General features: G+C 37.9%; 1 protein-coding gene across 4 annotated transcripts in view; it reads right to left on the reverse strand.

Moving 5' to 3' along the window:
- The window catches only part of adgrb3 (adhesion G protein-coupled receptor B3), a 321788-nt gene that overhangs the window by 149382 nt on the left and 153244 nt on the right, over positions 1-19162 (reverse strand). For all 4 annotated transcript variants that reach the window (XM_022682079.2, XM_049472155.1, XM_022682078.2 and 1 more), the window contains 4 exons: positions 16102-16266; positions 11566-11730; positions 5624-5788; positions 2701-2802 (listed from right to left, as the gene is read on the reverse strand). In XM_022682079.2, coding sequence (XP_022537800.2) covers positions 2701-2802; positions 5624-5788; positions 11566-11730; positions 16102-16266 — 597 coding nt within the window. The remainder of the gene's footprint in view (positions 1-2700; positions 2803-5623; positions 5789-11565; positions 11731-16101; positions 16267-19162) is intronic.

Genomic DNA, 19162 nt, shown 5'->3' on the forward strand with positions numbered 1-19162 from the left:
GGATTCTATTAGAAGTAATCACCTAGTGACCACTTAGCGCTAGCTAAGTGACTAAACAACTCCATAACAACACAGCAACCACCTGGGATTCTATAGTAACCACTGAGCAATACCTAAGCGATCAATTAACACTAGGATGACTGAGATGTCAGGATATTGAGGACATCACCCCTCCTTCTCAACCATTAGAGAGCTATCAGACTCCAAAGCCACCACCTGGGAACCTCTTAGCAATACTCTTAGCTAGCATTGACTAAAGAACTCCACAGCAACCACCTGGGATTCTATAGTAACCACTGAGCAACACCTGAGCGATCACTTAACACTAGGATGACTGAAATTTCAGGATTTTAAGGACTTTACCCCTCCTTCTTGAGGGCTCTCAGATTCCAGAGCAACCACCTGGGAACTTCTAAGCAATACTATAGTGACACCATAACAACCAACTGGGATACCGCAGTGAATGACTTGTGACACCATATCATGCATCAATTATTAGTATTTGCAACAACCACTTTGCAGTGCAACAGCAACCACCTGGGATTCAATAGTAACCACTGAGCAACACCTGAGCAATCACTTAAAAATTCCAGAGCTACCACCTGGAGTACTACAGTACCCAGAAAGCAACCACTAAGGAAAACTATAGCAACACCATAGCAACCGACTGTGGCACCACAGTAACTGCCTTGCAACACTATAGCCAAAGAGACCAAAGAGTCTAAAAGCGGCGAGAGTGCTCAGTTGTAGCGCAGAAAACGAGCCAAAGCGTCTAAAAGCAGAGAGTGCTCAGTTGTAGCGCGAAAAAATGGCCAAAGAGTCTAAAAGTGGAGAGGGTGCTCAGTTGTAGCACAGAAAACTGGCCAAAGAGTCTAAAAGCGGAGAGAGTGCTCAGTTGTAGTGCAGAAAAAGGGGCCAAAGAGTCTAAAAGCGGAGAGGATGCGCAGTTGTAGCACAGAAAACTGGCCAAAGAGTCTAAAAGCGGAGAGAGTGCTCAGTTGTAGCGCAGAAAAACGGAGCAAAGAGTCTAAAAGCGGAGAGAATGCGCAGTTGTAGCACAGAAAACTGGCCAAAGAGTCTAAAAGCGGAGAGAGTGCTCAGTTGTAGCGCAGAAAAACGGAGCAAAGAGTCTAAAAGCGGAGAGAATGCGCAGTTGTAGCACAGAAAACTGGCCAAAGAGTCTAAAAGTGGAGAGAGTGCACACTTCAAGTGAAGAAAACGGGCCAAAGAGTCTAAACCTTGCAATGAAATAGCACACATTGATTAACAGCTTAACAACTCATTAGCAACCACCTAGGAGATCAAAGCAACCACTTACTGTAGCAACCCTTCCTTGGCAACTACTAAGCAACCATATCAACCATTTAGCAAACACTATAGCACATATCAAACAACCACTTAGCAACACCAAAGCAAGGATACTAGGTAGTAACCTCTGTTCCTTTCCTTTCCTCTCTCTGAAGTGCGGATCATGAAATGTTTGCTAAACCCTGGAAGCTTCACCGTTATGTAAATCAGAGGGAATCTCTCGGTACACACATGCTGATGCCGCCACAAAGCCAGCCGCAAACATTCGGCACAGCCGGCTGCATTCCTGAATCACTTCAACAATGGCAAAATAACAAACCACAGCACGTTAAGGACAATATGCAGGGAACGAGCTTTGTAGGTGGAAACACAGTGGTGACGGATGTGTGTTGTTATTACTTTTGTTTGTGTTTTGAGTTTAAAACTGGAAAATAAAATTACCAAAAGTACCAGAGACTTAGGGATGGTTAAATTGGTGCATTGTACATTTTTATGGATGCATAATTTAAGCTTTATGCAAGTGTTTACTAGAGTCAGCATCTGATTTATCCATCCTTGGGTCACAAATTACCTAAAAATTTGGGTGCAAAACCCAATCCAACCTAACGGAATAACGAAGCAACACATTTTGAACCAACTCCTTATCAATGTCTGGTCAACCACATAGAGTTCCACTGCAATCACCTATAGCGACCGTCTACAGAAGCAACCACTTAACAACGCCACAGAATCTTTCAGAATTTTCAATGCCATATCAAACACCAAAGATTTTTTATATAACAAACTCACATCACCACAGCAACCACCTGGATGTACCGAGTACTTCCATTTTAATCCATTCCGTTATTATTTTCTGGGGTTGCTAGGGGGTTTCCATAGAGCAAAACCTTATCAGTGTCAAGTCAACCACCTGTAATTCCATAGCAACCAGATACAGCAAGCATCTACAGTAGCAACCACTAAATATCTACACAGCATCTAATTTTTAATGCCATTTCAACCACATAAGACTCAGTAGAAATCACTAGCAACACCACAGCAACCACCTGGTTACACAACAGATAATTATAAAATTAAAAAAATCTAAATGCACATATTTTCATTTACATTTACTCAACTCTACCTGACTTATTTGCTTTACGCTTCTTTCGTTTTGTGTAAATTGTGTAATTCTCACCAACCAATCAGGGCTCTGCAAGATTTACACATCACATTTTAAAGTGCCCACAGCAGCACACGGTCATGTCTGCTCTCCTGAATTTCATCCAGCCCAATATTCCTCTTGGCTTTTCCAACCTTGCAATAGATGAAAGGGGCTTTAACGGCAATAAATCCAATTTCAAGAACATCAATCATCTTAAATACATCAAATACCTCTAACATCGTCCTTACCTGTGGCATTGGGTGGGCACCTGTTAAAGGCCAGTTCTCCAGATGGCGTTCTCCTCCACAGCATGGAAACGGCGTAGTCCTCGGGACAAATCTCGTACGGAGCTGCGGATCAGAAGACAGGGAGGCTCATTTAAAGCGGCTTCAGCAGATACAGATCAGCGGCATGCAAAACTTCACCCAATATCGATTCAATTATAGTCAAATCCTGTGATGATCCATGATATCTGAGGGTAGATTTACTGGGATTATGAGCGCCTATGGAACACTTTTACTGCACCAGTGGGACGCGGCTGGTTTCCAGCTAGCGGTGACGTGTTAGCACGTACTGGATTGCATGCAGCCACACTGCCCAAGTTCATGTAGGAAGACCAGAAGACCTGAACCACCTCCAAAAGTTGTAAAAATAATAGTTTACGGGGTCAAAACATTGTTAGGCTACCTTTTCTCTGCCTGCCTCAGTAAATCACTGTGTAAATCAATGTTAGATTGTTCGAATTTACCATTCCACCTTAAATAGTGCTGCTTTACCATCCCACGTTTAATGCTGCTAATGACCACTTCACCCTAAATACTGCTGATTTACCACTTCACCCTAAATACTGCTGATTTACCACTTCACCTTAAATACTGCTGATTTATCATTCCACCTTAAATGCTGGTAATTTACCATTCCACCTTAAATGCTACTAAATTACCATTCCACCTTAAATGCTACTAATTTACCATTCCAAATGAAATGCTACCAAATTACCATTCCACCTTAAATGCTACTAATTTACCATTCCACCTTAAATGCTACTAATTTACCATTCCAAATTAAATGCTACTAAATTACCATTCCACCCTAAATGCTACTAATTTACTATTCCACATTAAATGCTACTAATTTACCATTCCACCTTAAATGCTGCTAATTTACCACTCCACCTTAAATGCTTCAAATTTACCATTTCACATTAAATGCTACTAATTTACTATTACACCTTACTTATTTGCTGGGATTATAAGTGACTATATATTTTGTTTCCTGCTTTGCGACCACCTGTGATACCATATCAACCATATAGCACCTATCAAGCAGCCATTTAGCAATGCCATAGCAACCACCTCAGATTCCAAAGCTACCATCAATTATATTAGAATCCCTCATGATATCTAATGGTAAATTTACTAGAATTACAACTAGCAATTACTTGTCAATGCAATAGCAACTACCTAGGATTCCATAGGAACCACCTGGCAACACCATAGCAACCTTTTAGCAAACACTACAGAACTCATCAAGCAACCATTTAGCAGTGCCATTGCAACCACCTCGGTTTCCAGAGCTACCATCCAATAGTTATTCAATTATATTCAAATCACTTATGATATCTGATGGTAGATATACTGGAATTATGACTAGCAACCACTTGTCGATGCCATAGCAGCACCTTGCAACACCATAGCAACCATTTAGCATTTAGCAATGCCATCGCAGCCACTATGGATTCCAGAGGTACCATCCAATATTTATTCAATTATATTAGAAACTATCATTTTATCTGATGCTAGATTTACTGGAATTATGATTAGCAACCACTTGTCAATGTAGTAGCAACTACCTAGGATCCCATAGCAACCACCTGGCAACACCATCGCAAACCTTTAGCAAACACTATAGCACGCATCAAGCAACCATTTAGCAGTGCCATAGCAACTACCTCGGTTTCCAGAGCTATTATCCAATATTAATTCAATTATATTAAAAACCATCATCATATCTGACGGCAGATTTACTGAAATTACAACTAGAAACCACTTGCCAATGCCATAGCAACTACCTATAGAGATCCTATAGCAACCACCTTACAACACCATAGCAACCATTTAGCAAACACTATAACACCAATCAAGCAACCATTTAGGAATGCCATCGCAACCATTCTTAGATTCCAGAGGTACCATCCAATATTAATTCAATTATATCCTAGTCACTGATAATATATGATGGTAGATATACTGAAATTATGACTAGCAACCACTTGTCAATGCAATAGCAACTACCTAGGATTCCGTAGCAACCACCTGGCAACACTATAGCAACCATTTAGCAAACACTATAGCACGCATCAAGCAACCATTTAGCAAACCATCCCAACCATTCTTAGATTCCAGAGCTACCATCCAATATTAATTCAATTATATTCAAATACCTTATGATATCTGATGGTAGATTTAATGAAATTATGACTAGCAACCACTTGCCAATGCAATAGCAACTACCTAAGATCCCATAGCAACCACCTTGGAACACTATAGCAACCATTTAGCAAACACTACAGCACGCATTAAGCAATCATTTAGCAGTGCCATAGCAACCACCTTGGTTTCCAGAGCTACAATCCAATATTGATTCAATTATATTGGAACCCCTCATGATTTTATTATATTATTATACTATTAGTTATGAGTGCCTCTATATAATACTCTGAATACTCTTCCCCCACCAGTGGGAGGAGGCTGGTTTCCAGCTAGCGGCGTGTTAGCACACACTGGCAGGAGCACAGCTCTACTATACTGCCCGAGTTCATGTGGGGGAAAAAAAAAGCATGAAGAAAAATGCACAGTCTGCAAACAAATTAATTATCCATTAAAACCAAAACAAGAAGAAAAAAGAAGAAAGAAAAAAGAAAAACGACGGCAGTGGAGGCCGTACTGTAGAAACGCTTGCATAAGCTGAATGGATGCAATGGATTCACCTCCCCTGACTATTAAATAAATAATAACGCACCGCACCGCACACACACACACACACACACACACTCTCATACGGCTCTCTAAAAAAAGGCAAATAATTATCTTCACAACGGACGCTCATTCAGCCCAGTCTTCTCCCGTTTCTGCATAATTGACTCCCGGGCTCCGTTAGCTGCAGGGTTACCTGGGCAACGCTGCTCGCTGCATTTGCGGACTTCCTCGCCGTTGCCCTCGCACTGCTGCCCGGTGACAGCCAGCCCCTGGCACACCCGCACCCGCCGCTGCCAGCCGCCGTCGCACGACTTCGAACAGCCGCTCCACGGCCCCCACGGGTTCCACTGACCGTTAGCTGCAGAACACAACAAAATCACATAAATCACATGAAAATATATCATCACATTTCATATTTATTCATATTCATCATTCACAACAAGTAACTCATTATTGAACTATACTTGGACGATGTTCTGTTTTCCGCTACTCAAATAATAACTCATATAATAACTAACCACCTTCAGACAGCCTGTACCTGTTTTACTTCATCTAATTTATTCTCAGATTTTAGTTCTTGTTTTAGTTCTTCTCTTAGTTCTTTGTTTCTTTCTTTGTTTCCTTCATTCTTTTTTATTTTTAAATAAAGTATATAAGTAAACTAAATATAAACATTAAGTTGGTGTTAAATTTACATCCAGGATGGAAATATATACATTAAAACAGTAATGTTTTCTATAATAGTTTTCTATTATTACTTTTGAACTTATTTAAGATGGCTTGGAAAAGCCAACTCACTATTATTAGTATAGTCACTTGGGGACATTTTAGCAAAGACTTAACAACACCATATTAACCACCTGGGACACGATAGCAATTACTATTACCATCTTCCAATACACTCTAGGGTAACATATCAACCACCTGCCAGCAACTTGGGGATGGTCTTGCAAAGATGTAACAACACCAGAGTAACCACCTGAGATACCTTAGCAACCAGGTGGATCCACATTAGCAGCAAAACTATTTGAATTTCAGCAAATGCACTCAGCATAAAGATATTAATTACTTTATTGCATCACACTCTACTCTCTGATTCATTGATTCATTTGGAAAAAAATATATATATATATATTACTATATATAGTGTACTAACACAGTATTAATACTATAATTAACTGTGCTGCTGTAAATAACTGTATGAATTCAGGAATGAGATTTTTCAGTGTATCAGCAGAATCGTTGCTTTAGCTCAGAGTGGGATTAAAGCAGTGCATTCCCTTAAAGGTCAGCAATTCTTAATCTACAAATAATAATGACCGGAGCAGATAACAGAACAGAAATCATACGTGTCATGATAAATAATATTAAACCGGGCGCGTCGGGCTGTCGTCTCCCCGCTGTCTGGCTATCTTTCATAACGCTCATCCCGTTCAATCTCAGTAATGTGATTTGACCTTTACACAAATGCCACCTTGAACGCTGTCTGTGCTGCCGTGCAGGTGCCACACCGCACGCTTTTATCCAGCGACGCCGCGGCGTGAAACAACATTTGCACTGTGGACATTTAACAAGCCCATAGCAGAGCCTTTTCAAATGTTTATATATGTATTTTTATATTTTCTGAGCTGATTTTTATGGAGAGAAATTAGAAATGAGTGCCGAATTTAAAAGCAAACACTACTGTGGAAAAATGTAAAAAATGCAAACTACAAAATGCATGCAGAATATGTGCCACAATTGAATGCAAAACTGCTCTTACATTAGATAATTGTCAAAAAAATACAGGAGAATTTACATTTTCAAAACCAAACTCCGTGTTTCTGTGCTGCGAATGTTCAAAGCAAATCACAACGCACAGGATTACAGTTCGTCTAGGAGCATTGCGGTATTTATGGCAAAATTAAATGTTGGCACAACTAAATGAAAAGTTTCTTTCGACTAAAACTAGACCTTAACTTCTAATTTGTAATTTGTGTTGTAACTACGGAACTAAAACTAGACTAAAATGTTGGTTGTTTTTTTTGTCAACTAAAACTAAACCAAAACATCAAGAAGCGAATCATTATTTTTGTATTCAACTTACTTGGCTAAAATGTTGCTTGTTTTTTGTGACTAAAACTAAACTAAAACTAATACTTTGTATTCAACTATTCCTAAATTTCCTTCGGGATAATTAAAGTAAATAAATAAATAAATATCTATCTATCTATCTATCTATCTATCTATCTATCTATCTATCTATCTATCTATCAACTAAAACTAGAGTAAAATGTTGTTTCACTTTGTCAACTAAAACTAGACTAGTTTTAATTAGTGCCTAATTAAAAAGGAAAAACACTACCATTAAAATGTAAATTCAATCCACAAAATGCATTGCTTTTCCACATTAACATGCAGAATATGTGCCGAATGAAATGTAAAACTGCTATTACATTAGATCATTTTCACTGGACTTGATCTTTTTTACTGAAAAAAAAATAATAATAATACAGGAGAATTTACATTTTTAAAACCAAACTCTGAATTTGTGTCAGAATTCCACTGTGTTTCTGTGCTGCGATTGTTCAAAGCAAATCACAATGTACAGGATTGCATTTCGTCTAGGAGCATCGCAGTATTTATGCCAAAATTAAATGGTGGCACGACTAAATGAAATGTGTTCAGTAGAAAATTTAAAACACGGGACGAAACAATGCTTTTTTTTAAAAGAGTGGAGAAAATGTAAATAAACAAAAGAATTGACATGCCAATACATAATAAAAAAAAAAATAATAATAACCAAATCCGTTATACTACTTTAAATAGTAGGTAATAACTGATCAGTTTTTGTTATATGTGTATAATACAGACAGAAGTATTTTTTTTTTTCAAATGTTTTTTTCTTGATTACCTGTAATTCCACAAATGTTGTTCTAAGTCACTACAGGATGAGCTTTGATACATTTTAGCAAATGTGAAGTCTGAACTCATTCCTTCATAACTATTCTGTCCGAAGAATCAAAGCGAAACTTAACGTGAAGCATTGCTCAGACAGATGTCAGAGATGGGTCATATTCAAGGGATTAATAGTGTGAACAGCCTGAAATAAATATCGAATTTGGACCCAAAACCAGATTATGGCCACTTTTAACTTCTAAGGGAACATAGACTAAGAAACTAAATACAGTAAAATACAGTAAAATATTCCACAAATCCATAATAAAGCTGAGTGGAGGTCTGAGTAACAGGACTGAGGAATATATAAACCCAAGAGATTTCCACCCACGATTTTTTCCTTTCTCGTAGAGGTTTCGGATTCAGGGTGACATCTGCTGCGATTCGCAGAAACGGGAAGCTGGCCTTTCTCTCAGCAATGTCATTTCCTGTTTTGCAGGTTCCACTACGCGTGGCCTCATATTTAAACTGTTTAATTCAGGTTTGTCCTTGGACGTGCTGCAGGAGAAGGCGAGGTGAACGGCGGCTGACCCGGAGGAAATGTTCTGCTTTCAGGCCTGTGGATGCTTTCAGACCCGGCTTTATGATTTATAATGGACTCGAGCAGCACCATCTGTTTTTTTTTCCAATGCAAGATTTTATACTGTTCATTAAAACGCCATAAACCACGCCGCTGCCTTTTTGAACCGCCGTCATAAAACGTGTTTTAATATTGGCAAAGTGAGAGAAATTACGGCCGCAGTCGCCGGACACCCTCTTCCCACTCGTAAAAGCCCTACATATATCCCATTATCGAAAGTGTCATTATAATGATTTTTATTAATTAAATCCGGCCAAAAATTCAGCCAAAAGCCTCGTTTTATCGTATATCCGAGACACATAAACCACCGACGCGTCAAACTAACGTCTAAAGCTGCTTAAAAGCTCATTTAAAGGAGCCGCGTCGCAGAAAACCACAAGAAAGTAGTATAGAAATTGTTAATACGGTGCAAAACCAAAGTTTGGGTACAACTATTTAAAATATACAGAATGTTAATGTGAATAAAGAGTAAAGAAACTAAATAGAGAAAATAATTTAAGAAAAAAAATTATGTCAGTCAATTCAAAAAGAAGAATTTCAAGAACTTTAAAAGCATCATCAAGTGCAGTCAACGCAAAAACCATTACAAACGTTATAATGATGGAACTGGCACTCATCAGGACCGCTCCAGGAAAGTAAGTGCAAGAGTTTCCTCTGTTGGAAAGGATACGTTCATCAGAGTTACCAGCCTCAGAAACGTTACTTTACTAAAGTTACTGGACTATAAGAGTTTCAGAAATATAGTTGTTATAATACTGTAATTGATACTAATACTGTATAATACTGTAATTAATACTTAATTAAGTAATGAAAGGCCAGGCTACTAAAAGCCAGTGATATATCATATACTAAACTTATGTTAGTATACATCTAATATAAAGCATATCATTTTTTGTCTTCAACTAAAACAAGGGTAAAATGTTGCTGTTTTTTCGTCAAATAAAACTAGACTAAAACTAGACTAAAACTAATACTTTGTATTCGACTTTTAAATGTAACAAAACCTAAAGGCTATTTGTTTTAATAAACATAAGTAAACAAATCTCGGAGAGTAAAACCTACTTTTTATTCAACTAAATTCTGTGTATTTAACTAAAACTGGACTAAAATGTTGCTTGTTTTCGGCGACTAAAACTACATTAAAACAAATGCATTGTATTCAACTATTCAACTAAAACTAGACTTGTTTTTCATTGATTAAAACAAGACTAAAACTAATACTTTATCTATTAGTTAACTATTCAATTTGAACTAAACTAAAATGTTGCTTGTTTTTGTTGACTAAAACTAGACTACAACAAATGCTTTGTATTCAACTATTCAGCTAAAACTAGACTAAAAATCAATATTTGTATTTAACTATTGAACTAAAACTTGACTAAAATTTAGCTTGTTTTTGTTCATTAAAACTAAATTAAAACTAGACTAAAACTAATACTTCGTATTCCACCATTTAATTAAAACTAGAACAAAATGCTGTCTGTTTTCTTGACTAAAACACTAAGACAAAACTAAAACTAGACTAAAATTAAATCTTTGTATTTATCAGTTCACCTAAACTAGACTAAAAATAAATATCTGTATTCACCAATTCAACTAGAACTAGACTAAAACCAATACTTTGTATTCAACTATTCAACCTAAAACTAGACTAAAATGATGAGTTTCTTCGATTTTTAACTAATTGAAAACGTCTGGAATTTAATCAAGAGGAAGATGGATGATCACAAACCATCAAACCACCAAACTGAACTGCTTGAATTTTTGCACCAGGAGTAAAGCAGCATAAAGTTATCCAAAAGCAGTGTGTAAGACTGGTGGAGGAGAACATGATGCCAAGATGCATGAAAAAACTGTGATTAAAAACCACCAGGGTTATTCCACCAAATATTGATTTCTGAACTCTTAAAATCTCCATTCATTACTCTGTAGGTAGAAGTATAGAAACTAGGGTTTAATAAAATACTTCTGTAGAAGTTAAATAAGTATCTCTCCAAGTATGTTCTCCTCCACCAGTCTTACACACTGCTTTTGGATGAATTTAAGCGGTTCAGTTTGGTGGTTTGATGGCTCGTGATCAACCATCTTATTATTATTATATTCCAGAGGTTTTCAGTTTGGTAAAATCAAAGAAACTCGTCATTTCTAAGTGGTCTCTTAGTACAAAATTTGTATTTTAGTACAATGTAAATATATTAAAGAAGCATAGTTGGACGAGTACTCTTGATACTTGGATAGGCGGAAACATAACACTGCTCATAACGCTGAACACACCATCCACACTGGATACTTTTCTTTAGCAGGAACAGAGTTGGAAAGATGAAAGGAGGTAAATACAGAACAATCCTGTAAAAAGAAAATCTGTTGGAGGCTGTAAAAGACTTTCAGAGACCTTCCGACAAGACGATGACCCTGAACATACAGCCAGAGCTTCAGTGAAATGGTTTAGATCAGAGTTCAGGCCCAGTTAAAGTCCTAAAAGACCTAAATCTCATTGATCTTCTGCTGTTCACAGACAATCTCCATCCAACCTGGCTGAGCTTTAGCTGTTTTATAAAGAAGAATGGGGTAAAAAACCCAAAAGACTGAAACCGTAAATATATTAAGAGTATTTTTACCTGTACACTCTGGGTTATGGCACTCTCGGCTCTCGGCCCAATGACCGCGGCACTCCGAACCTCCGTGAGCCGCGGCCGAGCACTGCCGCTTCCTCTGCTGCGTCCCGTTAGCACACGTCACCGAGCAGTCACTCCACGCACTCCACTCCTGCCACTGACCGTCCACTGCAGCCGGCACCCCGGTGGCAGCAGCCAGAACCAGAGAAAAGAGAGATAAAATAGAGAGAGTCAGTTTTGTGTCTTTAAAAATTATGAGTTTCTTTGATTTTACCAAATTGAAAATGATGGATGATCACAAGCCATCAAACCAAGCTGAACTGCTTGAACTCATCCAAAAGCAGTGTGTAAGACTGGTGGAGGAGAACATGATGCCAAGATGCATGGAAACTGTGATTAAAAACCAGAATTATTCCACCAAATATTGATTTCTGAACTCTTAAAACGTTATGAATATGATTTTCTTGTTTTCTTTGCATTATTTGAGGTCTGAAAGCTCTGCATCTTTTTTATTTGTTATTTCAGACATTTCTCATTTTATGCAAACAAATGCTCTAAATGAGAATATTGTTATTTGGAATTTGGGAGAAATGTTGTCTGTAGTTTATAGAATAAAACAATAATGTTCATTTTACTCAAACATAAACCTATAAATAGCAAAATCAGAGAAACTGATTCAGAAACTGAAGTGCTCTCTTCGTTTTTTACAGAGCTGTATATGTAAATTGAGATGTGCCTGTGCTTATCAAAACAATAGAATATCACTGAAAAGTTACTTTATTTCAAAATGTAAAATTCATATATTATATAGATGTGTTACACACAGACTAATGTGTTTATTTCTTTTGTTGTTGATGATTATGGGTTGCAGCCAATAAAAGCTCAAAATCTGCATCTAAGAAAAGTCAATTCCTGCTGGAAAATGAAATCTGCATCTTTATAAAAGTTGTGAGCAGAGGGAAGCATGAAGAGCTGTAAGATTATGCTGGATCTTACTCTTCCTCCAGACTGATTTACTGATAATCAGTGATGGTTTTATAGCTTTTATAGAAATTCTAGCCAGTTTGGCCACAAAACACCAAATTCCACCTGAAGAGAAACAAGATAGTACTAAATATACATTGATTTATACACATTTCTCCATATTCATCTGTTTTAACGTTTCCAGCCAACTATCCTCATCACCATAATCATACAAAAGCCTTTGACTCATCCAGCTTCATCAATAAACCCAGGCTTTTCTGTAACAGAGACCTTTAGATCCCAACCCAGAACTGATAATCCACATAAAGTCTCTGTTAAGTTGGGATTTATTGCAACAGTTGCTACTATAGAATACTTTGCAAATGTGGAGCGTGTCCTAATATGAGTTGGCACAGGGAGGAAAACTCTGAGGCTTTGGTGTCATGTTGGAAGATTTAACCAAATGGGTCTACATAATACTGATAAAAGATTATTTTATGTAACATTGATGCTAAATAATCAACAATATAGAATCATCTGCAACATAGAATCAACTACAATTGATTTTCCACCAGTTTGAACAATCCTCATAGCATCTAAATCATCCAGATCTACAATCTAAAGGGTTCAAACCCAACCAAAACTAAATCCAAACCAAACCAAAACCAAATTCGTACAAAATCAAAATAACTAATTTCAAACCAAACCCTATCCAACACAACCAAAACCACATCTAGACCAAATCTAGACGCAAACAAAACCAAACTAAACCAAAACAACTTGAACCAAACAATATCTAGACCCAAACTAAACCAAACCAACTCCCATTCAACCCAAACCAAATTTAAACAATTTCCAGACTGAAACCAAACTCAAACTAAACCCAACCCAAACCAAATCCAGACTCAAACCAAAACCCAAACCAACAAACCTAAATAACTCAATCCAAACCCAAACCAAAACCAAACCGAATCCAACCTAAACCCAATCTGGACCCAAACCAAACCAAACCAAAACCAAACCAAATTAAACCAAACCAACCCAAACCAAATTCCATCCAAACCAAATCCAGCCCCAAATTTAGGCCCAAACCAAAACAACTCTAAATAAAAAAATCCAAACTCAAACCAAATCCAAACCAAATCTAGACACAAACCAAACACAACCCAAGCCAAACCAAACCAAACCAAACAACTCTGACCTAAAACAAGTCAAACCAAACAAACCTATAAGAAAAACACTCCAAATTAACTCAACAAACTTGTTTACAGATTCCAACAAGAGCTAACAAACTAATGGTTTAGAAAGAGTAAACACCTAAAGAGAGGCGTTTCTACAGAGTTGCCTGAAATTCTGAAGTGCTAGGCTTTAAAAGTACAGTGAAGCCACTTCCCAGACTGTGAAACCAACTGTGAAATACAATATGCCAATATTTCAGAGCTAAAATGTGAGAGGAGGAAAGCAATCTGTGTATCTTAGTATCTCTGTGCGATTCTGTCAGGCTCGGCTTGCCGCTGACGATTGCACCGCGGTTGCACTTCATCGACAGTAAACGTCGGGGTCAACTAGAAAAGGGCCCAGACGCCAACATGTTCTAACCGGTGTTTGGCAACAGAAGCGTTCGCCGGCTGAGCCGAAGCTCCAAAGAAAAGCGGCTCTAAGGGGAGAAAGAGCTGCTAATTGCCCGGCTCTTTCTGTCTTTTTTGTTTTTTTTTCCCCGACTGAATGGGACGAGGCTTTTAAGGAGACAAACAAAGCCGTCTGCAATCGGACGGAGCGCAATCTGTCAGTTACCCCGGCGCAGCCAAACATTTGCAGTGCGAGGAAACTCATCATCGCTAATCTGCTTACCATTCATGGGCAATTGCGGCTAAGTGATTTTCACTTCAGCCCAGACTCCGGCGTAACGCCGGCTCTATTCTTTAAGCGTGAGCCACGAACGTGAAACGCGGCTCAAACGCCGTTAAAACTCGCCGCCTGTGTCCGCGCCCCTCCGTCCTGCCCAATAAAGTGTTGGGTAATTGATCCTGTAATGCTGAAGCCAGCTGGATGTAGGGCTCCCGAGTGGATCCTCGATGGGAGATGAGCTTTGATTCTTTATGGGGTTTAGGAGGGGTGGAGGATAGATCAAACGGAGAGGGGCGCCCTTGTCGGGCTTAATTCCACCAAATCATTCTCAGAGGACGGCTTCTTCCACCACGTCCAGAATGAGCGCAGTGGTCTTCAATTTACAGCAAAATTGATTACGGTTAGCGGACGAGCCGGAGAGGCCGAGGAGCTCAGGGGATCGCGGCGGGATTGGATTTGGAGGAGAACGGTCCTCCAGGAGAATAAAGTTGATCAGGACGAGCTGGAGTTAAAAGTGCCTGGGGAAGGTGCTGAAGGTGCTTGTTGGGTCACAAACTTTGGGAATTTACCAGAATTTGTCAGAATTTGATTAAACGTTGATTAAATAGAGGCAATTATTTTACTGTCTGTCAGGGGCATTGCCTGGGTATGTAAAGATCTGGGGCTCAGCCCTGTATATATATATATATATTTTTTTACAATAGGTATCCTGATATATAATGTTTAACACTATAATGTGTAGTTTATTAGCTGATCAGTTAGATTGGTCAGAAAACATACAATTTTAGGGCAGAGACCAGAAATAATAAACTCATTTAAATTAAGTATAGTACTAAATTCTGGCTATCCACAACATCCAGCTTCTAGCTAACTGGTTAGCTAAATTAATTTCTTTTATTTATAGCTTTATTTATACAGTAAGTCCTGCAAACCTAAATTAATAAAAAACTTAAAAAAAAATTGAAAATAAAATAGTTATTGGCTGATCAGGTACATCAGGGCAAGTTAAACATATAAAGTATATAAACCTTGACTATCTATCTAAGCTAGCTAGTTCTAAAGTTAAAGTTAAACTAACTGACTGTCACAGGCTGTAATTTATTAAGCACACAGTGGGTTTCATCCGATTTCCCTACTAGCCCACAGCGCTCAGCAAAACCAGCAAGCTGATTGGCTGTTTCTCCTGAAAGGCGGAGCTTTATCCTTGAACTGGTTTCGTGATTGGCGTAAGAGATTTTATAATTACACAGCGGTCAGAGTCCTGTCTCTTTATTAACAGTACAGCTGAGCTGAGCCAAATGATTTTCGGGGCTACTGGAAAATTATTCGGGGCTAAAGCCCCGGAAGCCCAGGCCAGGCGATGCCCCTGCTGTCGGTCTAAAAAAAATATTCCTCGGAAATGCATCCAGATCTTAAGTAACAGAACATTCCTTTTTTTCAAAGAAAAAAATTTATTCAGTTGTTCTAAAGTCCATATAAGGACATGGCATTAAAACGTTTAAACTTCCATCAGCAATGAATACATTTATAAAGACTTTTGGATTTTGCCACAAGGATTTTGTCACAAAAGTATCATAGCAATTGGCAAGTCCAAAAGAAGATCTGGTAAGACTAGTAAGTAGATGCACCCAAAGCGAGCTCTCTGATTGGTTAGGCCTTCAGGAGTAGAACTGAATACTGAACACTGACTATTAGACGACTGACTGTAGAGTAGGTTGAGGTACTGACCTGGACAGAGGGCGATGTTGCACAGTTTGCTCTGCGTCTCCGGGCCGTCGCAGGCTCTGCCGCCGTGTTGGGGTGGGGTACAGAGCCGGGTACGAGTGCGGTGACCCCGCCCACAGGTGAAGGAGCACAAACTCCATGGAGACCACTCCTCCCACACACCGTGCACTGCCAACAGAGTACAGCTGTTAGGACACAGTACATATAATACAGTACCGCACACACTGTCACAAATACATTACCACACACTCCACCATTAATAACTACTGTACACCCACCCAAACACACACACACACACACACACACACACATATAGGGCAGGGTATAACTCTAAATTTATATCACTCTTAATTTAAAATATGTTATAACACATACTGCTGAACATTACATCTGTGATCTGGATGGGATTAGTTTCTCAGGGGGTTCTGGGGTAATTTTCTCTATTATGGGGGTTTTTATCCTCTGTGATTTTATTCCTGTCCAGAACGATCATATAAGTGTTTTTCTCAGACGTCCTCTGATAAATAAATTACAGGCTGAATTATCTACTGTTTTTCTCTGAACTCCGTGCTCCTCCGGTAATTTTAGTCCCGTCCGGACGCACATCTCTGAGTTTCGTCTCCTCGCCTTTAATAAAATAGATATTTGTCCACTGCCGCGCACCGTAATTACACTTTGGGCATTTTGTTTCCACGGAGATCCATGTAAACCCAACAGCGAGTGGAAATGGAGGAGCTACTGAACATGATGAGGTCATGTGCCCAAGAAAAAAACCCTAAAATCTCTCTGGTCCTCCTGTTTTTCGAGCTGAGCTGTATTTGTTGATCTACCTGAGGCATGACTGCATGCCGAGTTTTGCAGGAATTTTCGGGGTGTTATATATTTTTTTGTATACAACTTTGTGTTATAGACTTATTGAATGTGTTATACCCTGCACTTCACTATACAGACCACACAAACTCTACTGTACACTCCAAAACTCTATACTCTACACTCACGTTCATCCATATACACTCAAATACTCTATACTATATCACTATATACCCAGATACAGCCTCCACACACACTTACATACACACACACACACACACACACACATTTTACACACTTATAATCACAGTTAAAATGTGCTTATTTACAGTGAGAAGTGAAAAGCATGTAAAAGCAAAGATCAAAGAGTGACCAGAGCTTTCATCGCACTTCAGACTTAAAACCCTATTTTGTCCTTCATTCATTTCCTATTTTGCTGTTTTTCGGCTCTTTTTGAGGAAAGCTTTTCAACAATTTAGGTTCATTTTTGAGTAATCTGCTGAGGTCTGAGTCAGAGCACTTTAACTGGTGCTTTGCGGAAAGTAAAAAAGCACCAAAAAAAAAACAGGAAAAAGGGTCCATTTTGGCTATTTATTGAAGATCTGAAGATTACCAAGTCTGAAAAGTGCTGAAAGTCATGGAACATAAGATTTAAGATAAATATTCCAACTATAATACTGATTTTATTTATTTTACTTTTTTAAGGGAAGCTTCTCAATAACTGTAGTTTATTTCCAAGCAATTTGCTGAGGTAGAAAGCACAAAAACTGGACAAATTACCACTTTTTGCTTTTTATTAAAGGCTATTCAGTTTTAAAGTCATGGGATAGGAACTAGCACTGTTGTTTTTGGCCATTTTTGAGGAAAGCTTTTCATCAGTTTAAGTTGGTTTGTGAGTAATCTGCTGAGGTTTAAGTCAGAGCACTTTAACCGCTACTTTACGGAAAGTAAAAAGCACTAAAACACAGAAAAAATGGTACATTTTCGCTATTTATTGAAGGTTATTCTGTCTTAAAAGTGTTCTGGGGATACGCTGACACCCTAAAAATTAATGAAACATAAATAAGTACAGTGTCCCATGACTTTTCCTATGTCCCATGTAAGCTAAATAATACTAAATTACAGACTTTTATTCAGTTTATTTTTTATTTTATTGCATTTGGCTTTTTTTAAGAGAAACTTCTCAATAATTTCAGTTTATTTCCAAGCAATCTGCTGTGGTAGAAAGCACAAAAACAGAAAAAATGGTCAGTTTTCACTATTTATTGAAGGTTATTCAGTCTTAAAAGAGTTCTGGGGACACACAGACACGCTGAAAGTCATGGAATATGAACTAGTATAGTGTCCTGTGACTTTTGCCATGTCCCATGTAACACAAAAAAGCCGTCTAGAGTTAATCAGAGCTTTTTTGAGACTAAAAACTTTTATTTCATTTTTAATTCTACTTTCCTTTTCAGCATACTTTTATTTTATTGTTTTATTTTATTGTTTTATGGTTTTTGTAAGCAATTTCGAGTTAATTTTAAGGTATAAAGCACATACACTGGTAAAATGGCTCATTTACAGCATTTATTGTAGGTTAAAGTCACTGGACATGTATTTAAATGCATAGTACTGCAGTTGTTCAGTAGTTTTAGGAAATCAGTGACCTAGAATGCAGAATTATGTTTTCTTGAAAACAGTAAAAATTTCCCAAATATTTTCAAAATTTTCCAAATATCCTTAGTAAATAAAATATAAATAAAATTTTACAAATAAAACAGAAATGTTGATTATTTTTAAAGTGTGAAAATCGTCAATTAAAACAACAATATTTTGTATTGTTTGTGTTTATAATAGTGCATCTCAAAAATATATTATATGGATGTATTAAACACAGATTAATATATTTTAAGCGTTTATTTCTTTTATTGTTGATGATTATGAAGCTTACAGCCAATAAAAACCCAAAAATCAGCGTCTCAGAAAATTAGAATATTATATAAGACCAATTGGTACTTTTGGAAGTGTGGGCAGTGTGCCAAATCCTGCTGGAAAATGAAATCCGCAGTGATTTGGAGTGGTTTGGAAAGACATGTCTGTCATCTGCTGGTGTTGATCCACTGTGTTTTATTATCAAGTCTAAAGTCAGTGCAGTTTTGTTTTCCCACAAAATCTTACAGCACTTCATATCTTACAGCTTCCCTCTGCTGATCAACTTTTATAGAGATGCAGATTTCATTTTCCAGCAGGACTTGGCACACTGCCCAAAAAA

Source organism: Astyanax mexicanus, chromosome 25 (assembly GCF_023375975.1).
Source record: "Astyanax mexicanus isolate ESR-SI-001 chromosome 25, AstMex3_surface, whole genome shotgun sequence".
NCBI lineage: Eukaryota > Metazoa > Chordata > Actinopteri > Characiformes > Acestrorhamphidae > Astyanax > Astyanax mexicanus.